At 36.0% G+C, this 23,978-nt stretch overlaps 1 protein-coding gene across 2 annotated transcripts; it reads left to right on the plus strand.

Annotated features, from left to right (window-relative positions):
• The first annotated feature begins 18,540 nt into the window (after positions 1-18,540).
• Positions 18,541-23,057, plus strand: LOC144543955 (FT-interacting protein 3-like). 2 transcript variants are annotated; one of them, XM_078292401.1, is made up of 3 exons: positions 18,541-18,734; positions 18,839-18,952; positions 19,668-23,057. In XM_078292401.1, the coding sequence occupies exon 3, from the start codon at positions 19,711-19,713 to the stop codon at positions 22,720-22,722; it is 3,012 nt and encodes a 1,003-aa protein (XP_078148527.1). In that variant the 5' UTR covers positions 18,541-18,734; positions 18,839-18,952; positions 19,668-19,710; the 3' UTR covers positions 22,723-23,057. The 2 variants fall into 2 exon arrangements, with proteins under 2 accessions (XP_078148527.1, XP_078148526.1); XM_078292400.1 differs by having other exon boundaries at positions 18,625-18,734; positions 18,839-18,962.
• Positions 23,058-23,978: the final 921 nt, after the last annotated feature.

The raw sequence follows: 23,978 nt of genomic DNA on the forward strand, positions 1-23,978 counted from the left end.
TAACAGTGCTAGTTCGTCCAAAAAATTTGTATATACCATATTCCAAAAAAAAAAAAAAAATTAAAAAATCACATTTTTTGGAGAATTCCAAAAATATCCGAACTGCCAATTCAATCTGCAGCTCTATTTTTGGAAGGTGCAGATTGAATTGGAGGTCTCCCAAAAACTCAAAACTGCACTGTAATATACTGATATTTAGGTTTTTTGGGGGTCTCCAATTCAATCAACGCCCCCTCAAAAACGAAGCCACGGATTGAATTGGCGGTCCTAGTATTTTTGGAATTCTCCAATTTCATATATATTTTTTTAAATGGTATTAATAAAAATTTCAGCTAGTTCGTGCACAAGTTATGACAAAATAACTAAATTTACGAACTAATAGCTCTCTTCCACTGATTTACAAAAAAAAGATAGAAGAGTAGAGAAATACATTTTTTTTTCAAAATAGTTCATTTATTAATATACTCTTTCAAGTTTCGAGTTTCACTTTTTTACTATATTGTTCTAACAGTATATAATGTATATCAAATAATCACGATGAAAGTTAAAATGCCTCGTGTCTTATAATATCGCATATATTTTATTTTTGTTTTCAAATTTTAAGAGTCAACTCAAACTGATCAACATAATCTCCATATTAAAATGTGCAGATCAAATTTTATATTTTTTGAAACTATTTTACTATTTTTTAGATATGTACAAAATCACTATTTTTTAATATTTCAGAAATAACAATTTTCTACTTATTTAAAAAATAGTTAAAAAAATATCAAAAAAATATATAATTTGACCTTCAAACACATTTGAATATAGAAAATGATAATGTTAATTGTTTCGAATTAACTGGACTTTGCAAACGGAAATAAAATATGTGAATGCTTGACCCTCTCCAGTATGGAAGCGTATCCTCTGCGGAGTTTTTTCGTGCAGAGCTTTTAATCTGGTCTGTTCGTTTCGGATCAGACGGATCCGATTAAAAGCTTCGCAAATTTTGATTTTTTTTTTAATTCGGACAAGATCTGATCTGTTCCGTCCGATTCAAAATGAACGGACTAGATAAAAAAAAACTTTGCACAACTCCGCACAGAAAAACTCCGCAGAGGATACTATTCGTTCAGTATCATACAATTTTATAAAATTTAAGGTCAGCTAACTTCCTGTCAAAGGTTGTCATATTCGCAGTTAATGAATTCCTTTTGTCGCGGTCTCTTCTTTTTTTGTTTTATTATCGTGATTCGTGGTTTGTTTACGTGGCATTCAAAACAATGATGTCAAGGAAAATTCAACTTCAAGCCTCATGAATTATTCTCGACAGCATTTCCATGCTACCTATTTTATTTTCTCAAGATAAGTAATGGAATACCGAATCATTGATGTTGAGAAAAACAACCGTGCAAACTAATAACAACATAAAGTACGAGCAAATTAAAATCTACCGTACAACATAAAAGATCAGGAAATAAATATTCTGTTATTCCAAAGAGATAACAAGATTCTATTATTCCGATTTCAGCCGTTAAATTTTGTCGAGATTCGCATATAAAAAAAAAATTCCTTGAAATTTAAGCATGAAACACTCTGAATGGGTTGAAATAAGCATGGAACACTCTGAATGGTTGGAATAGGTATAACAGGATCATGTTATCTCTTTGGAATAACAGCAGATTTATTTCCAAAAGATCGAGGTGAGTTTTTTTTTTAATGAAGATGTATGGCTGTCTACACAGCAATCACCATAGGCTCAATTTTTGAGTTTTGAATAGAGACTGTCGGATTCGAATATGTCGCTTGAGATCGTCTCGAGATTCAAATTCATTGTTCATGATATTTGCGCTCCACTTCGGATAGATTTTTACGGATTCGAATCAGACGGTCTCGATCTAAAAACCAAAAATTGAGTTACTTCACTGGGTCTGAATTCAGGTGAATTCAGTAATTTACATAGGATAAATTTAAATATGTATTTTAGGGTGCTAGTATGAATTTTAGGTGGAATAATTTTTTAGCTGAGGTAAGAAAGAAAATTGTCAATAAAAAGTGCATGTAAAACACGATCCTTGTTTTTTTTTTTTTTTTTTTTGTCAAATATAAATCTGCATGTACAGTGAAAAGGATTACCTAATAAAGGCCCAAAATGGCCCATTTAAATTTGTACCTAAAGTTTCCGCTAAAAAAATATTCACTAGGCCTTAATTTCAAAAAAAGAAAATAAGTTCACGATAACATGCAAAATATATAATACAAGGTGCTTCATTTAATCATTTCATTAGCACCAGCCAGACTGCCAGATTGAATCACCCTAGGGGTGCAAACGGATCGGATACAGATCGGATAGTGGTAAAACCATATCCGTATCTGTTTTTATTTTCCAGATACGGATTGGATATTAGACAGATACGGATACGGATCGGATATTAATCGGATACGGATATCCGCTTTTTATACTAGTGAATAACATAATTTTTTTCATAATATATATTAAACTATATAATATATATCTACTATTCAGATACGGATAGTTAAAATTCAAAATCATATCCGTATCCGCACGGATATTCGGATATCAGATATCCGCATTAAATTTTCGGATACGGTCGGATAATATCCAACCCATTTGCACCCGTAAATCCCCCCCCCCCCCCCCAACCAAGTGCGAATTAGGACACCCCCATGTAATTAAATTTGGACCGTTCTTTAAACCTAGCACAAATCTCAAAACAGATCCCCCATAGTTTTTATAGATATCAGATTGAGTTTGATCCGGCTGAGATTAGTCTGGACCGTCCGTTTATATATATTGCACCTCATGTATCTGGGGAACTCCACTAGTGCGCCCCAAATCACATGGTTCATGTTCGACTCGACAAAATTAAAGTTCTTTAAGGCTCCTTTAACTCTTAATCCGTGCTAATTTTGTCGAACAGTGACTCCTTTTGCAAGATTAAGACTCCTCCTTAGCACAAAATCTTAAATCCAAGGTATCCCCTTCCTAAAAATTTTGGTTTCCAAAAGACCTCCTTAAGACCAAAAAATGTATATTTGTTTGACAATTATACCCTTATCAACTAACTTCTTTAAGGTCGTTTTCATTTTTACTTTGTTTTCTATCGTCTCTACATCTGAGGCAAGAACACATTTAATGCGGAAAAGAAAAAATTTTGCTCTCTCCAGTCCATATTGACCGAAATTTTTATTAATAGGAAAAATATTAATTAAATATCGAGATTGAAGAAAGCTTTTGAATTCTTTTCAGAAATAGGGAAAACGGGATGGGAAATCACGGCCATAGTTAGTGCTTAATTACCCTCCCCTAAGCTCAATAACTGATATAACTGATGAACCGGGAAAAAAACAAAAAAAAACCAGTCCGTTATGGCTTGAAACGGACATTGTCCGTGATGGGGCACTACGGCCAAGGGATAAATCAGCGAAAAAATAAAAAAACAAAACCTGTCCGTGATGCGTAGTAACGGACGAAGAAAAAAAAAAAAAAGGAGCCCGTGATGGGCCATCACGGACAAGGGAAAAAAAAATATATCGGTCCCTCCCAGACCCTTCTCTCTCGCTCTCTCGCTATTTCTTTCCCTTTCTCTGTCTTTGTCTCCGCCGACCACGCCCAAAAGAAAAAAAAAATCGGTGGTCCTAGCCAAGTCAAGCACGTGCACAGGACGTTATAGAAAGTAACGGCCAGGTCTTGTCTGCATTTATTTTCTCTCAAGTGAGTTTTTTTTTTCTTTTACTAAAATTAATAATTTCTCCATAATTGATTAAGTTGATTTGTTGTGAAGACTATTATTAGGTTTAATTTGGTGAAATTGTAACTAATTAGTAATTTTTGAAAATTATTGTTAGATTTAATTAGGTTTGGGTTTAATTCGGTGAAATTGCAACCAATTAGTAATTTTTGAAAATTATTGTTAGATTGAATTAGGTTTAGGTTTAATTCGGTGAAATTGCAACGAATTAGTAATTTTTGAAAATTATTGTTAGATTGAATTAGGTTTAGGTTTAATTAAAATTTAACAAATATTATGTACAAAATTCATCATATTATGTATCTAAAAATGTACAGTTGAATCCAAATTATTTAAAATATTATTCTTGCAGGATGGCATAAAATTTTAGCAATCTGTTATGGATGCCGCATGCACAACATAAAATATCGTTATTCTCTGATCCTGTAAGTTACTCAATGAATCTTGTAAAATTCAAATTTCACATAATTTTTGCTATGATATATAAATGTTTGAATTACGATATTGATTTTAACCGAATTGTATACCAATGACAGACTTATCATGGATTGGATGTTCGACACCTCCGGGCTGTGATTCCATACCACGAGTGCTGCGAGCCGTACTTGCTGAGGCTTGGTTTGTTTCAGGTTGCTAGAATGAAAGAAATAAATATTGACAAATGGCTCATCGCTGGCCTCATTGAACGGTGGAGACCAGAGACGCATACGTTCCATCTTCCAGTGGGAGAGATGACAGTCACACTGCAAGATGTTTCATGTTTATGGGGATTGCCAATAAAGGGGGCTCATGTGACTGGTTTTGCAGACGTAAAAGCGTCTGAATTAATGGAGCGGCTTCTTGGAGTTGGGCTTGCAGCTCCGCTGCTTAAAAAGAAGAAGAGAATGGGGCCAAACGAACAAGTTGTTCGCACGACTTCTGGATATTCCATAGAACTGAAGGAACTACGCAATCGATTTCTTGTCATGCCAAATGAACAACCGGGTGAGCCTACAGAGGAGCAGGTACAACAATACACTCGAGCTTACATACTTGACTTATTCGGGATTATGCTTTATGTTGATTCTTCGGGAGATTCTGTTCCGGCAATGTATCTGCAATTTCTTGAAAATCTTAACTCACCGACTCAATACAACTGGGGTGGTGCTGTTCTAGCAGTACTATATAGAAACCTATGTAATGCCGTTGAGCGTAAGACAAGAACAGTGTGGGGACCAACTCTTCTTCTCCAACATTGGTGTTGGACCAGATTACCGAATGGACGTCCTCGTCTCCTAGGTGGATGGACTCCAAAATGGGGTGAGCCGGATTTAGAAAAGTAAGTACAAAAAACTTTACAATAGTTTAATTTGTCATTTATTATGTTTATTAAGATTATGTATTTTTTTATTGTAGGTGTTCTGCAATTGGGGAACAGTGGTGTTATAATCGTGACTATAGGGAAGCTCACGGTCGTGCTGGAGTTGGCTACTTCCGCTCGACACTGCAAGATCTTGAAGACTACATGGTAAAATGGGATCCTTACAAAGATAAGTTACTAGAGAATCCGTCCAAGCTGCCGTTACGAATTTACGATGAGAGTGATGTATGGCTTGCCTGTGTGCCACTAATACACTTTTGGATAGTGGAATATCATTATCCTAATCGAGTGATGAGACAATTTGGGTATTCACAGGTCATCCCACCTCCTGAACCGTTGTTGAACGAGATAGAGGTACGCAGGTTACATAACATTAGTCACAATGTTGGTGTGGTCAGAAAAAATTGGGCCGATGAGCACCAATTGTACATTGAATTGGCCATTAATCTTGCCAACAACTTGGCTGAAATAACGGGGATATGGACGGATGACCAACTTTTTGATTATCGAACTTGGTTTCAAAGGAATTGTATGTTTAACGTCTTCTTGAATAGAAGGTTCATACAGGGTGTTGATAATTCCATGCCTGAATATAGAGATGAGCACGGCGAAGTAGGGTACATTCCCAGTGCCCCGAAATCCACATGTGTTGTAAGTTAAAATTTAATTATAAATGCAATTATTTTATGGAATTATTCTATCTGATAAGTTACAAGCTTTTTAATATTATAGGGACTACGAGGGATAAAGTTAAATGCCATTAGTATAGCTCTGAGTAAATCAACCTCAAACACTTACAAGGCTATCGGGAAGTTTTTGCTAAAAATAAGTTGTGGCCTTCTACGAGATAATGGTATGGAAACTAAATATCGTAACATGATGAGAGCGGCCAATCTTCCGGAGAATCCCGATGACATTGAAGTTGGTGATATTCCACCTGATCAAGAACCCATCCCACCTTTGCCACAAGATGATAATCCCAACTATCAAGAGAATTGGATCAACTCTGAGAACGGATTGATGGACTATCTCACACAAGTCGCGAACATGCCACCTCAATACGATCTGGTAAGTATATAAAACTTTACAGTAGCTTTAACAAAGTCTTGATTATGATGTCGATTATGTTTATTGAAATATTAATGTAATTTTTATGATAGGGAGCACATGATCATGTTGCACAGGGAGACACAGGTCCTAGCCAGGTCTATCAGGTAATAATTGCCAACCTTTTCATGTCAGTGTTGATTATGTTTATTAAATACTCAACTATTTTTATAGGGATTAATAAAAATAATATGTTCATATATAACTCACATTGATTGAAGCTATGATTTACATACGAGAACCTGAGAAAGTGATGGGGAGCTTTGCAACGTGAAACAAATAAAGGTTCCTCCGTGCCACCGTCAAAAAATCTAGTTTTCATCTATGGAAAAATTTGAAACTAAAATGTTGATGGTGGAACGGAGGGAACCAATATCTAATATGTATTTCACAATGCAAAACTCCACAACACTTTCTACAATCAATTAAACTTTCTCATAATTGAAAAATTACCTAAGAGAGAGGATTTTTTTTTTTAAGGAGATAACGTAATGTTTCGGAATTAAGAGTGGATTTATGAAGTTATTGTGTATATCTGGACGTTTTGGATTTAATTTATAGCATGTCTGGACGTTACGGGGAATGGCGGATCACGGACAAGGCCGTTATGGGGCATCACGGGCATAGGCCGTTATGGGGCATCACGGGCATAGGCCCTTATGGGGCATCACGGGCATAGGTCGTTATGGGGAATCACGGACATAGGCCGTTTTACCCCATAACGGACAGGTTTTTTTCGGTTTTTGTCCGTCCGGTTCAGTTAGATACAGTTAGATATTAACAGTTATTAATTAAGGTCTAAACCTGGCCGTGATAAACCATAACGGCCATTAGCCGTGATTTTCCGTCCCGTTTTCCCTATTTCTGAAAAAAATTCAAAAGCTTTCTTCAATCTCGATATTTAATTAATATTTTTCCTATTAATAAAAATTTCGGTCCATATTGACGTCTCCAACGAAAAACATTTAAATATGACACCACACAACTATTTTCGTCAATGCACTCTCTCCGTTGACACCTCTTTTAATAGATTTTTTTTTTTTGTTTCAATTTTGCATTTCTGTAGCAGCGTGATTCTTTTGTTTTGACCTCTCTTCAATTTGTTTGTTTTCATCTTTTTAGTTTCACACTTCTTTTAAATTTATTTATTTTAACAAATTACTCAGTTCCCCACGTCTTCAACTTTGTTAAATCAGAAAAATAAATTTGTATCCTCTAATAACTCATTTTTTAGTTTTAATCTGGACTGATAGATCAAAAATTTGAACTAATTCAATCTGTGGTGGAATGTACGGAGCTCATTAATATTCATGTTAGAGCAACTCGGACGGTGCGGATCCAAACTAAAAAATACGTTACTTTGGGATCCGAACTCAATCGCATAGGCGAATTCTTTTGTTGATTTTCTTATGTAGCATTATCATCAAACCTGATTTCTAATTGCTGGAAGACGTAGTTTTGACCGGTGCTATTTTTAAAGGTCCATATGCTTCCTTTACGCATGGGCATACAATTACAAACCGCAGAATATCCCTGAGCGAAAAATTTATCTTAGTCTTTATCTGCTCAGTAGCACCACTAGGGGTGTTCAGTGGGTCCGGTTTAGTCGGTTTTGAACTGAACCGAATTAGTTTGGATTGAATGATTCAGTTCGGTTCAGTTTGAAAATTTTCAAAACCGAAATAACCGAACTGACCGAACTTTTATATATTATGAATTTGGTCCGGACCGTTTCGATTTATTTCTTAATTAATTGCTTAAAATGCTTCAGTTTATTTGTTAATATTCCGATTTATTTCTTAATACTCCAGTTTATTTTTTAATATACTTTGGTTTATTATAAATTAATTGCTTTAAATAAAAAAATCAATATATTTCGGTTTGAACTGAACAAATCGAAATAAAAATTTGGTTATGTTTGGTTGCAATACTAAATCGGTTCGGTTCAATTCTATTTCTAAAACCGAATTATAACTTCGGTATGCCTAGTTCAGTTCGGTTTCAACCGAACCGAACCAATGAACACCCCTGAGCACCACCAGGTTCTAGCAATTTGGACATCTCTGAAGAGGAATCAGGCACAGTCTGATCTGTTCAATTGAAGTCGTTCAATTCATATCAAGATTCGCGTAAACAATCTTTAAATTTGATTCAATATCTGATCGGTACCATTCAATTCACGTCAAAATTTAAATGAATCAGGTGCGAAAAAATCTCAACCTAAATCAGACGACATTAGTCAGATATCGTACCGAATTTGATGTGGTACTGATCAGACTCCTCCAATCCAGCTCAGAAAGAGTGTTGTAGTTTGTACCCAACAAAAAGGCAAAAAGACAGCTAAAAGGGCCTTCCTCTTGTGTCAGCCTAAACCCAAGTACCTAACTGATTATTAGGTATCCAGTAATCGTCGGTGGCAATGGACCTAAATTTCGTATCTGGTATTCCTATTTTGGGTTCGAATATTTATAGAATTAGCCCAGATGATTTTTTTTTTTTTTTTAAAGATAGTGATTACCACCGACCGATTTCATTACAAAATCAAAATAATACTTGTGTAGGTATCCAAAATGAAAACCTATAACAAGCATCATGTTCTGTTTGAACCAACCAAAATAACAAGTTAGCAGTATAAACAGACACGTACAGCACAAAACATATCACATGCAACTGGATACATAATCACTCTAGATCACTCCAAATAATGGAGACTGCATCTTCATCAATTGCCATCCTTTATAATAAAGTGAGGTCGGATGTAAGGTTTAGTATTTTAGATATGAATTACAATAAAAATTATTTGTAACTTGAATAGACTGGTCTAGTATATTGTAATATGTATTCTCGAAATTTGTATGCACAAAAGTTCATATAAATGAAAAAATAAGCACGAAGAGAATAACTTATTTGATGGTACAGAGATCTGAATATTGTCCAAATTAGTTAAAAAAAAACTTCCATGTCTACATGTAAGTGAAAAAGTTTTAGTTTTTTGCATTTCTAGTCTCAAAGTGCGAATAAATGGATACAATGTGCTATAAACATACTCTATCAAATTTGTTTGAAAAAATAATCTCTTTTAGAATTACCACTGAAAAAACTAAGAGCGAGGCTACCGTACTATGAATAACATACATCGACCGGTACTATGGATCTGTATTTCTGTTTTCAAAGCCATTCGAACCGTTCAATATGATCTTCGTATGAAGATGCACTTGGATACCGAATTTTACATTTTTTTTAATCTTTAATTATTTTTTAGATAGGTAGAAAATTATTATTTTTGAATGATCCAATATCATTAAATCAAGTGATTTTTTAATCATCTAAAAATAACAATTGCTTTTTGAAAAATGTAAAATTTAGTCTTCAAGTTTATTTTAATATGAAGCTAATGTTGAGTGGTTCACATCTATTACTTGAAATTTGAAAATAAAGATACTGATTCATAGTACCAGTTGATGCGTGTTATGTTGGATTTATTGACAATCTCGTTGGATTTAATGTCAACATTAAGCATATATGTAATATAATTATGGATTGTTTATTGTCATATATGATTGTCAATTAAAGTGATCAAATAAGGTAATAAACAATTAATATATTCATTAAGATATGGTCCATAAATGTGTAGAACAATTTAGACAAAGATCAAATCATTGATGGACTGATTTAGAAATTTGCAATTCAGAAAAGTACCTTTTTAGAGATCAGAAATATGCCTTTATGGAGGGTTGTGTTGTCCGCACGGATATCAATGCAGTCACACAGCTTTTGATGCGTCGGCACGGTTTTTGATGCACAACATATTATAACTTTTTCAATTTGGCAGATAATAATAAATGTTATTATATATAAGGATTGGTCCTCAAGGCACAAGGTAACCAAGAAAAGTAAAGAAACTGTACATATGTTTTTCTCTCAAGGAAAGTGCATTCTCTTCTTCTTCCACCATCAAAGAATAGAGGAGAGAAATCCATTAGGAAATATGGAGAGGATTTCTCAAGGGCCACACCTTGCTATCTTGGAAGACTTATTTCTCGACCCGACGACAAAAGGCGAGCATGACTTCTTGCCATTGAAGACTTGTCTTGTACTCACGGAGATGGCTTGCTCTGCTATGGCTTTGGTTATTTCATGACAAACAACATGGAATCAGGTATTATGTTCGGCACTTATGATTTATGTTTTGGGTCTTTTTGACATTGGACGGTACTTAGGTTAAGGTAGAGAATTGTTTATCCTTCCCCGGGGTGTAAGTGTTCGACCCCTAAATGAAATGTAATTGTTTGATCTCTAAATAAGAAGTAATTGTTTGACCTTTATGATTCCCTAACATGTTATTCATAGCTTTGTTCTTGCTTTAAGTTAGTTATAACAAGTAATCGACATGTACTTTCGAAAATACAATTATGGCATTATCCTTGAGGGTTGCAACTTTTCCAGCTTCATCTAATACTATGCAAAGCGCACATCAATCAATACTATGAATTTGTATCTTTACTTTTAAAATTTAAATAATCAATCCAAAGTTTCAAACCATTCAACATAATCTCCATATAAAAATACACTTGGAGATTAAAATTTACATCTTTTAAAAAAATTACCTTTTTTTTTATATAGGTAGAAAATCACTTAATTTTGAGATATTGGACCATCTAGAAATAGTGATTTAAAAATAATAGTAAATTTTTTTAAAAAATATACAATTTAATATTTAAGCGCATTTATGTATGAAGATCTTGACAAATGGTCCGGACTAATTATTTAAATTATTGTTCAAAACAGAGATACATAGTACCGTACTGGAGCCTCACTAAAAAAATGAATGTCCGTGTCTATTAAAATTCTCATTTAAAAAAAAATACATGAATTGTTGGATTGGTAGATAGACGCATAGTCACAAGATTCGCGAATTAAATCCGAATAATTCACGAATTTTAGGAATTTTTTCTGAATTTTTCGAATTATTCGTGAATTTTTCTCAGGACATTTTTTTTTGCTCTCTTACAGGACTGAAATCTCTAGTCCAGATAATTCAAAATCATTTCCGAATCACAAATTTTTGACTTCGTCGAACCGAATCCGAATAATTCAATTGTCACTATTTATCACTGTAGATAGACGTAACCCCTTTCTCTGTCACAGAGGATCTGATGCTCTTTTTAAGTGAGACCGAGCCTGGTCGGTGAAAAGGTCGTACAAATTACCCTTCAACGCGTGATTACATAATGACATGGAAAACCAAATAGCGTCTCACGAGAAAAGTGTGTGTGGCTGCATGGGGAAATGGGTCCCACGTGACGAAGCCATCGGGCTATCCAGTCAAAATCGTGTCCCGCCCGTGGCCCGTGGTTGTCGCCTTGACTCTTTAATCTTCTCGTATCATCTTTGTTTCGCTCAAATTTTTTGCGTTTGGAACTTTGGATAGAGCAAGAATGACATTAATATGAGAATAATACTAATTTTTTGAAGAGTAAGGCTTGGGTGCTATGGATAGCATAGAGGGCTACGGTGCTACGGCTCAATATTCGAGTTTTTAAAATTCTAACAGTTGATCCGATACGTTCATCTTGTTGTCCATATTAATATGTGTTCGGAGACCAAATTTTATATTTTTTGGAAATTTTTTACTATTTTTTTAAATAGGTAGAAAATCAAATATCTCAATGGTGCAGAATTTTTTAGATCAAGTGATTTTTTACCTATCTAAAAAAATAGTAAAAAATTTTCAAAAAAATATAAAATTTGGTCTCCAACCACATATTAATATGGAGAACAAGATGAACGGTTTGGATCGACCGTTAGAATTTTGAAAACTCGAATATTGAGCCGTAGCACCGTAGCCCTCTATGCTATCCATAGCACCCAAGCCTTACTCTTTTTTGAACCATTTAATATTTGGATGGAACAAGAGTAGCACTAATTTACTATTATTTATTTATTTTATATGAGTTATTTTACTATTTTATTAACCCAACCAAATGTTAAATTAACTATTATTTTCAAACTTGAAATTAGCTCTATTTCTGCTCTATTATTTATTTCATTCAAACGTATCAATGGAATAGCTCACTATTCTACTGACTCAATCAAAAATTAAATCAGCTACTATTCTCAAACTTAAGATTAGCTCTATTTTTGTTATATTATTTGTTTCATCCAAACGTTCCTTAGTTATCATCTTGATATTCTTTATTGATTTTATCATTAATTTTTGAAAAATTAAAATGTTACTACGTGGAACTATACTGATATGCACACCACTAAGGAATTTTGTGCCATACCAATCTACATACGAGTATTAGAAATTTGTGCGCGTATTAGTATGGCGTATCTCTTCGGTGGTGCGCATAATTAATCTGCACATGTGATAACATTATCTTTTTAATAAATTCATGATAAGATATGAATTTTGCCTATGGATGTTTCATCTTTGCATCAGGAAGGCCCATTGATAATAATGTCGGATTCAGGTACTCTGAGCAGTCCATTGAATTCAGAGGGAATCGACCCTGGTCATGGTTTAGAAGGGTCTGATTTATCAGACTATATTAGGGCTCGAGCTGAAATTGCAGATATTGATGCTGCATTTCAAACTATTGGACACCATGGAGTTTTAATCCCCCTCTCTTCCTCTACTAACTCGTCTACTGTGGCTTCTAACCCTTCTTCAATTGATAGTTCTACTACTTCTTAGTTTACTTCTACTTACCTTTTCTAGTCTTGTGATTAGTCACATTTTGTATTAGTTATGGCCTTATATTTTGTAGTAATTGTCATTAGTTTCTCTACAGTTCTCTTCTTATATATTGTAGTTTTATTCTATGCACTTGTGTTCTTCTCTTTGTATGAACAATTATGTTTCTAATAAAACCGGTGGTTATCCACTTTTTCAAAAAAAAAAAAAGAGATATGAATATCGAGAAATGTAGGCAGCTAAAAAAAATGGAAGCAGCTAACAGTCCCCCAACTCCAATCCCCCAAAAATCCCCGGAGATTTTCAACTAATTATGTAAACATCAATACTAAATCATGTAAACTAATTCAACAAATCATGTAAACATAAAAACGTGTGAAAGCTGTTAAAAACGCGTGAAAGTTGTTCAAAACGTGTGACAGCTGTTGAAAACGCGTGACAGCTGTTGGGGACCACCTTCTGTGAACATACACATAATATCCTATAAACATACACATATTATCCTGTAAACATACACATGCTATCCTATAAACATACACATATAATTCTGTAAACATTACCTTTTATTTCTGTGAACATACACATAATATCCTGTAAACATAAACATATTATCCTGTAAACATAAACATATTATCCTGTAAACATACACATATTATCCTATAAACATACACATATAATTCTGTAAACATACATAGTGTACTTGAAATTATAGCAGTTGAAATTATGGTAGTTGTGGCAGTTAAAAACGCGTCAGAACTAAGCTAAAAAAGGAAGACTTTTATACACGGGGATTTTTGGGGGACTGTAGCCCGGGATGTTAGTTTGTAATAATCTAGAAGTCAATAATACGATAAATTATCATAAAACTTTGTTCATGAATTGAATGTTTATTTATATATCATTTTGTTGCCTTGAGTATTATTGAATTTATGGATCATTTCGAGTTCATGACTGAAATTGTGAAACTCCATAATATAGATGATATATACTCTTAAAAAGTCACTGACCAAGGTAATTAGCAGGAACACTAATTACCGCGATAAGGTTAGTATGTGGATTAAAAGATGGTTAAGTTTTACAAACCACCTGACACGAGATGTCATTTTAATCACATAGATACATGTTCTAGGAACATGGTATTTGACAGACCCCGAATGAAACATTAAATATAATTGTGTTCGTGTCATTTATGTTTTCATTCAGTGTCACGTTCTACAGTATGAGGTATTTATCGTTCCCACTGAGAAATATGTATGTGTGATTGTTATCCACCGCTGTCCGTAAAAAACAGTCATAACGGTAGCTTTTCCATATGTATAGCTTAGCTGAGGAAGTGATAGTTTACCAAGAATACTATTTGTCCCTCGTATCTCTATACGAGCTATAGCATCACTGGGCCCCTTGATAGAGTAAGATTATCTGCTAGCGGTATAATTACAAGAGTAATTATATTTGATAATCTGCTCAAGATCAAGAAAAGATTCAGTTTGCAAGGATGACACACATCTACCTTGAAACTGATCTGATAGCTATGAGACAGAAGAACAGACACAAGTAAATTGTTTACTGGATCGTGATATTGTACAGTACAGCATCATCTGTGTAATTGGATGGTCATGATGTGTTGCCAGATGCCACCCATGATTATAGAAGTTAAAACAATTTTAACTCTATTTACCAACATAACACAGATCCTATTGGGTCACACCATATAGGAGTTAATCGGAGAATCTTATTGTGATTGATTATAAATTGGTTATGATCAATAGTAAGATGGTTATAATTAATTATACATGTTATAATTAAATTATAAATGTTATGTAAAAATAACAAGCAAAAACATTGGTTAATTTATAAACGTGTGTGACACGTTGTATAAAAGTTAACCGGTTAATTTATAAATGTGCAGGACACGTTGTATAAATTACCAAAACAACAACCGTAAGAAAAATATATATAATTGTTCAGAATAATTATACGAATATTATTTGTATTCGGGCCGATGACATTCGGGTCTTTTCAGATTCGTCTTATTTGCATGACATGTCATCGATCCTATCCAGATGACACGTCATCGATACCGAAACAAACAACCGCAGAAAAATATATATAATTGTTCAGAATAATTATACAAACATTATTTGTGTTCGGGCCGAGGGCATTCGGGTCTTTTCAGATTCGTGCTTATCCGCATGACATGTCATCGATCCTATCCAGATGACACGTCATCGATCTTATCCACATGACATGTGATCCTTATCCATTCAATGGCATATCTTGTAAATAGGCATAAGTTGAGGGGTATTTCGGTCTTTTGCGAACCTTCTCAAAAGCCTATAAATAGAGGGGTGCATGTAGAGAGAAAAATCGCTAATTCACTTGTATCGTTTCGTGCAGAATCAAATCGTTATTTTCTCTCTTTCTCGGTTTCTCTCCCAAATAGTGTTTCGGTTGAGAAAAGAAAGTTATACGTAGTTGACGTATAATCTTGCGGGTTGTTGTGGAGTATATTTACGGGATCGATGAATAGTATTTTACCGAATTTAGCGGTATGTCAGTTTTGCATATTGATGAAACTGAGCAACCGAAAATTCGTGTTTACGGGTTTTCGTCTTTTCCCCGTGAATAGTGTTTTTACAGAATTCCGCGGTTTACGATATTTCTGGCAGAAGAAATAAACCGCTCTCCGGTTAGTCCTGGTGGATAACCGATAGAGGCATCAGACATCTGATGCTCCGTTCCGAGTCGATTCCTTCCCTGGTGAGGCTCTACTCGCTCGGTCTGCATTCCAACTGTGATTTGGAAATAAGGTATAAATATGTTATATTAATCTATTTAATTTGTAAGTAGATTAAAGTTTTAGAAATCAATCATGGAGTAGATCTGTAAAAGGATTAAATTGGGTTTTGATGTCAAAGGAATACTGAAGGTGGACCGCCTTGGAAAGTTTCCTGACATACCCCGTTTAATCCTGAGCTTAAGTTGGTTGTAGAAATTTTTGTTCTACGGTCATTCCGCACCTTAAGCCTAAAACGGGTTTCCGGTTAGCACTGCGTAAACCCCAACACGGGAGACATTACCTTTTCTCAAAAAAAATATCAGCTCGTTTCGTTGAAATATTTGAAATTTCAACTAGTGCTAGTGCGATCCAATAATAATGATAAACTCCATTTATTATTTAATAAGAAGTTCGTAGATTAAATTTCAATAAATACTAAATTGCAGTTTTTTATTCGAAGAGAAGCGTGTTGGATTTAGAGACGTCTAAATTCAATAAATTATGTTGGACATGCGTGTATTATAATTATATGTCTAATACTGTCACGAATATTAATGCCAAAATAAGTGATTAATTAAGAAATGGCATTATACATGTTTCAATTAGGGTTTGGAACCGAAAATGTATAGAAATACATTTGATTAATTATAATTGTTAATGGACCGATTATAATTAGTCTAACTAATATACATGTGATAATTTCGGCATTGACCTGAAATTAGTGTAAACTAATTTTAGCACTAACCTGAAATTATTTTTGGCTATGGTTATTTTGGCATGTTTTTTTTAGCTATAGTTATTTTGGCATGTTACGCCAATTTTAGGCTATGGTTATGCTAAATTGAGGACCTAACACTTGTATTTAAAGGATGAGTCTTCAAGGCTTGCAATCACAATCACAATTGTCTGCTCCATTGAAGACGAGATACTCTGTCATATTTTTCGAATAGCCAAAGAAAAGAAAGAGAGGATTGCAAGTTCTTGGAAGGACTCGAGAACCAACAACTCAAGTCAAGACCAGGAGCTTATTAACCTAGAGCCTTGAAAGCTGTCTGATTGATAGCATACGGAGGTTTTTGAAGATGGAAAGTAAGTTCCGCTGTACATTAAATTTAATTTCTTACATAGGAGTAGATCTTGGTTAGGGTTTAAAGTAATTAGGAAAACTCACAAAATAAATCTAACAAAGCAAAGCACGAAATAGTCAGGATTTTCGCAAGATGTACGAAAAAAGTTCTTATTTTTTTAATTTAGATAATTATTATTAATTTTCAATGAAAACAAAATCATAAAAAACAATAAGAATTGGTCGAACTCATTTTAATAAATTATATTAATTATTAATTACATCTGATTCGTTTTAATACATTATATTGATATAAAAAAAAAGTAATTGAAGCCGTGTGATTAATTTTGAACACTTCAAATGAAAAAATAGGAGAGTACTCATTTTTTTAAGAAAATGAACATATTTAAATCCTATTAAATATTCGATTTATATTCATATCCGAAAAATACGGATTCAAATATAGTTTTCTCACTATCTGATCCGTATCCGATTCGTTTGCATCCAAGCTTACAGACATAAATCGGTTTGACTCAGATTCTGATCGGAGGGTCGGGATCTAAACTCTAACTGCGCGTTAACGTATAGGATGAGGACCCTGGTTTAATTTCCTGAACGCGTAATATTCATAACGTGATCGCAACTTCGCAAGAAAAACCAAATAATAGGCTCACGCGAAAGGAGTGTGTGGCTGCATGGGGAAATGGGCCCCACGTGACGAAGCCACAGAGCCATCCAGTCAAAATCGTGTCCCGCCCGCAGTTAACGCCGTGACTCAATTATTATTATTTTTTCTATCCCATCTCGTTTCGTGTAAACAATTGAAATTTCAATTAGTGCTACTGTGATCCAATTCGTAAATTAAATTTGTAGATTAAATTTCAACAAATACTAAATTGCAGTTTTTTTAGTCGAAGAGCTGTAAAATGCGTATGTATATGAATTGTATTAAAAAATATAAATTCGAAAATATTAAACAATAATGAAGAAAGCTTTAAAGAACGTCGATTGAATGATGAATCTGATCTGTTAAATGAACTTCGGTTCAATAAAGTTTCAAATAGTACTGTCGTCATTATTCAGATTCAGATCGTCTCCGGTTAGGTTGAAATGCATCTATCCATTTGTCGTAGAGTACATCTGCTTTTGGTACTGCAGATGTCCAGTCGTCCGGAAATGGAAAGCTTACATAACCCTAATGTTTAAGTCTCTAAGATTGATTTCTTCGTTCACCAAAACTTTCTACGCAGCTCAAGAGTTAAATCGGGACTTCATAAATATATAGCGTGTGATTGCCGCGGGACAGTAACCACCGACCAATCATATAATGCCTCGTGTAAGAGAGCTAACTACTTTTAGTGAGAACTACGTATGTATTATTTCCAATAATTAATGCTTTCCTTTTCTTGTAAAGAGAAATCCAAGGATCAGTGGGATAGCGAGAGAGGGTTCAGTTGGTCATGGTCGCAGAATCATGCATCCGAGGTGTATTCAAAAGATAAAATAGAAGATCCTGTACTAAACAAAAAGAAAGAAACCAGATAGATCCTAGGAGTCCGAGTTCAGTGTGGCGTATTTGGGCTGATTTTGTGTTGACAGTGGACCCCACGTAAAATAAGAGCAAAGATGATGACGCTCTGTTGTCAGAGTTATGGACTCATCTTTAGTTACTCCGTCCAAGACACAGCAATCCTGAACCCAGATAAGTGACTTGTTAATTTAATAATTTTTAATATTTGACCCCCCAACCGACCATCAATGCATCAAATATTCAAATGCGAAGCGCAAGTCTTGGCAGTTGGGAACTTGGGATACAATTACGAAGTAAACAAGCAGAAGAAAAAATAAAATAAAATAAAAGAAGAAACTAAAATAAACGGAGTGTGTGTGAGAAAGGAAACACCAGAAAGCAAGTTCTCTCTTGTCTTGTACGCAAAATCATGGCGATCAACTACCTACCATTTCAGGTCCCTTTTCTTATCTTTCTTCTCTCTCTGGGTTTTCTTTGTTTTACTTTCTCAGTAGGTTCCTCTTTACGCGCATTACGAAGTTTGACTACTTTTTCTCTCAGGAATGGTAGTAATTCAACTTTAATCGTGTTGAAAGGGAAGATTGAAGCTGAAATTTCGCTGTACATCGAGATCTGAAAGGAGATTCAGAGAGAGATAATTTTTTTAATCCTGAGGTGAAAATTGGTGAGTTTAATTAGCTATATACTCAAGATTGGGCAAATTAAGCTGATACCTCGTTTGGGAATTTTGTTGGATTGGTTTCAAGTAGATAGTCTAATAGATCTATTATTCTTTATCCTCTTGGATTACCTGTAGAGTGTCATTTGTGTGAGCAATGCATATCTGCTGAATTTACAGTATAGTATTTATTTGAGTGTTGGAGTCTCTACTCAGTTTATCCTGAGTGTTAAATAAAATAGAGTATTTAGTTTAAATTTGAAAATGAAAATCCATCCTAGGGGTACAACTGCAAAACCTGTTTTTAAAGGTTATGCATGCAGAAACACTAATTTCATTTACATGCAATGGGTGAACTTGCACACAAGCTTGTTACTTGTACCTCTCGAAAGAAGATTTTTCCCTGTACCATTTAATTACTTGTTGTTTCAAGAATTTACAATTGTGCCCCTCTTGAAAGGGAAATGCCACGATTATGCGTCCTTGTGCTTCCAGTATAACTTTAATTGATTGTACTTTTAGCACGGTATAGGTTTAAACTGATTGTTCATCAAAGTTCTCTATTTGGTACTTCTATACTATGTACAATTTGTCTGATTATAACGTCCCAAGGATGCTTTACCTCAAAAAAAAAAGAATTATCTGACTATATTTTGGATTTTACTTTAACTACTTACTGTTCTGCTTTCTGATGGATTTAAAAAATTTTAGGATTTATGAAACAAAACGCCTAGAAAAAGAAGGAAAAAGCACAATGGCATACAAGCTTGGCGTAGAGGTTGTAAGTGCACATGACTTGATGCCCAAGGACGGTCATGGGTCAGCAAGTGCATGTGTTGAGCTCCAGTTCGATGGCCAGAAATTCCGTACCAGTGTCAAAGAAAAAGACCTAAGTCCGGTATGGAATGAACATTTCTATTTTGCTATATCTGACCCATTTAACCTCCCCAACATGCATCTAGAAGCATCCATCTACAATGTCAACAACGAATTGCATATGAGATCTTTTATCGGAAAGGTGCGGATATCTGGTACATCCTTCGTACCGCTTTCTGATGCGGTAGTGATGCACTATCCCTTAGAAAAGCGCGGTTTGTTTTCTCGTGTAAAGGGAGAATTAGGGCTCAAGGTGTTTTTGACAAATGACCCCTCGATCAAGGCATCAAATCCCCTTCCGGCCTTGGACCCTCTGTCAAACCAGCCTCCAGCTAACCCTAATCCTGTACCACTGGTGCAGGAGTACAAATCTGAGAGGCACACATTTCATACCATCCCAAAGGAAGTACACCAACAATACTATGCACAGCACCAGCCTCCCCCACCGATCAGTGACCTGCCACCTCCACCACGCTATTCTGCTGATCCAATGAAAGCTGAGCCAGTACCTCCTCGAATTGTACGAATGTACTCATCCGCCTCATCACAACAACCACCAGAGTACTCTTTAAAGGAGACAAATCCATTTCTGGGTGGAGGCCAAATTGTAGGAGGAAGGGTCATAAGAGCTGATAAACCATCTAGCACTTATGATTTGGTTGAACAGATGCAATACCTATTTGTGCGAGTTGTCAAGGCCAAGGATTTACCAGCCATGGATGTCAGTGGCAGTCTAGATCCGTATGTGGAGGTACGGGTTGGGAATTATCGTGGTACCACTAGGCATTTTGAGAAGAAACAAAACCCTGAGTGGAATGAGGTTTTTGCATTTTCTAGAGACAGAATGCAAACTTCAGTACTGGATGTACTGGTGAAAGATAAAGATTTAGTAAAGGATGATTTTGTGGGGATTGTGAGGTTTGATTTGAACGATGTTCCGACTCGGGTCCCACCTGATAGCCCGTTAGCACCTGAGTGGTACCGGCTTGTTGATAAGAAGGGAGAAAAGGCAAAGGGGGAATTGATGCTTGCAGTTTGGATGGGCACACAAGCTGATGAAGCATTCCCTGATGCTTGGCACTCTGATGCTGCATCCCCTGCTCATGCTGCTGTGGTTGGGGCCCACATCCGGTCAAAGGTATACCACGCACCAAGACTCTGGTATGTGCGGGTGAACATAATAGAGGCACAGGATCTTATAATGCATGACAAGACCCGCTTCCCTGATGTCTATGTAAAGGCCCAGATTGGGAACCAATTCATGCGAACCCGTACCTCTCAAGCCCGACCCAACCCATTCTGGAATGAAGACTTAATGTTTGTTGCTGCCGAGCCTTTTGAGGATCATTTGATGCTGTCAGTTGAGGATCGAGTGGGGCCTAACAAAGATGAAATCATCGGACGTGTCATCATACCGCTTGCTTCGATTGAAAGGCGAGCCGATGATCGAATTATACATGGGCGATGGTTTAATCTTGAGAAACCGGTAGTTGTTGATGTGGATCTAATTAAGAAAGAGAAATTTGCAACCCGTTTGCATGTTCGAGTATGTCTAGATGGAGGCTACCATGTCCTTGACGAATCGACTCACTATAGTAGTGACCTCAGGCCAACAGCCAAACAACTTTGGAAGCCGTCAATCGGTTTACTTGAGCTAGGAGTACTCGGTGCAGAGGGTCTACATCCCATGAAAACACGTGAAGGCAAAGGAACATCAGACACATATTGTGTGGCTAAATATGGTCATAAATGGGTGCGTACCCGTACCATAATTGACAGTCTTGGCCCAAAGTTCAACGAACAATACACTTGGGAGGTGTATGACCCAGCCACAGTTCTAACAATCGGTGTTTTCGACAATTGCCAGATTGGTGAAAAGGCTAAAGAAGGGGGGAACGGTAACAACAGAGATGCAAAAGTTGGTAAAGTACGGATCCGCCTCTCAACCCTTGAAACAGGTCGGGTGTATACTCACCGCTACCCCCTTCTGGTACTTCACCCATCAGGAGTAAAAAAAATGGGCGAGCTACATCTTGCTATACGCTTCTCTTCAACATCTCTAATCAACACACTGTACCAATATTCACGCCCGTTGCTGCCAAAAATGCACTATGTAAGACCACTGACTGTGATGCAGCTTGATCTTCTGCGGCACCAAGCAGTGCAGATCGTAGCTGCACGGCTAGGCCGCATGGAGCCACCACTGCGCCGGGAAGTGGTAGAATACATGTCAGATGTAGATTCGCATCTCTGGAGCATGAGGCGCAGCAAGGCAAACTTTTTTCGTCTCATGTCTGTTTTTTCTGGCTTATTTGCAGTTGGTCGGTGGTTTGCTGATGTCTGTGCGTGGCGTAACCCGATAACAACTGTCTTGGTGCATGTGCTATTTCTCATGCTTGTGTGCTTTCCTGAGCTCGTTTTACCTACTATATTTTTGTACATGTTTTTGATCGGAATATGGAACTATCGTTACCGTCCCCGGTACCCTCCTCACATGAACACCAAGATATCTCATGCCGAAGCAGTGCACCCTGATGAGCTTGATGAAGAGTTTGACACATTCCCTACCAGCAAAAGTGCGGAGTTAGTTAGGATGCGGTATGACCGGCTCAGGAGTGTGGCGGGCAGGATACAAACTGTGGTGGGAGATATTGCAACCCAGGGGGAGAGGATTCAGGCATTGCTGAGCTGGCGGGACCCACGGGCTACTGCTATTTTTGTGCTTTTCTGTTTGGTGGCGGCAGTGGGTTTATATGTGACTCCTCTGCAGGTGCTGGTGGCAATTAGTGGGATTTTTGTTATGCGGCACCCCAGGTTTAGACACAGGTTACCGTCCCCTCCAATAAACTTCTTCAGGAGGCTCCCAGCAAGGACAGACAGTATGTTGTAAAAAATCAGTGTCTTTATGTTGGTATTTGCTGTTCTGATGGTTTGGTGCTTTGTAACTTTGTTTGGGGGTAGGGGATTTGTGTCTATTTACTGGCACCTAGTTTCTTGTTTTAGTATTTTGGTGTGTTTAGTTGTGATGCTATGTTTTAATCCCCTGCTTGTGTTAATGTTTGCTATGGTTTAGAGGATGTTGTTTAGGAGTATGCATTAAGTTTTTAGACTAGATCTTTTTATATAATAAGGTATTCAGATGCTTCTTTTTCAATGTGTATTACATACAGTTATTTTTCAAAACTGCTTTTGTCCATGATGGCAACATTCCTTGCTTCTGTACTATATGGACGTTTACAGTTAACAACTTAACAACCTAGCATGCCTCTACCAATTGTATCTTTTCTGCACAAATGAAGTCAATTGATCAATTATTTATTTATTTATAAATTTTGTGGCTTTGTGCGATTCTGGGCTAACTGTAATAATAATACTAATAATCCTAGGGGTTTGTGGGGGAATTAATGGAGAGCTACTGTGTTGTGCAGTGTTGAGTGGTGTTTTAGACTATTTCGACTATCTGAGATAAGAGGTTGTTTCAGCAAAGAGACATGATCTTGGGTATCTAATCTGTTAGGGCTGATGTAGTTTTGGACTATTACTGTTACTGTGCTGTGGTTTCAAACTTTTACTGTTACTGTACTGTGCTGGTGTAGTTTTGGACTTGCCGTGCTGTACCTTTGAACTGTTTTTTTTTTTTTTTTTTTCGAGTATAAACCTTTGAACTGTTACTATGTCAAAGAATGACAAGACTTACTGCTAGTTAATGTGCTGTGTTTGTGTTTTGAACTGTTTCCATTATTAGATATTAGAGGGTGTCTCAGCAAAGAGACATGATCTTGAGCATCTAATCTGTCAGGGCTTATGTAGTTAGGTGGCAGGAATCAGGATCCATGAGACGACCAGTGAAGAGGGAGAATAGTTTTGCTTTTCATGTTTACTCATCAGGGGCACAGCTACTATGCTCATCTTCTATTATTTTGAGCTAGTTTAATGTTGCTATTCTCAGTAAGTAGTATGTGTTTTTATGCTTATTTTGTTGTAGGAAAAATGGTTGAGTTGATATTGGCATAAATAATTCAGGTGCTGTATGCTTCAGCAAACAGTTTAATAATGCAATTTGTTTAAGTAGTACCTTTGCTTAATTTTATGCAATCCAAGGGAGTTATTTGCTTCCGATGGTTTTGCTTATTAGATACTCATTTT

This window comes from Carex rostrata, chromosome 25 (assembly GCF_964058835.1).
Source record: "Carex rostrata chromosome 25, lpCarRost1.2, whole genome shotgun sequence".
Taxonomy (NCBI): Eukaryota; Viridiplantae; Streptophyta; class Magnoliopsida; order Poales; family Cyperaceae; genus Carex; species Carex rostrata.

Bases quoted from the DNA above. Each gene is read 5' to 3' on its own strand.
- LOC144543955 (XM_078292401.1), top strand. From the start codon at position 19,711: ATGGCATACAAGCTTGGCGTAGAGGTTGTAAGTGCACATGACTTGATG.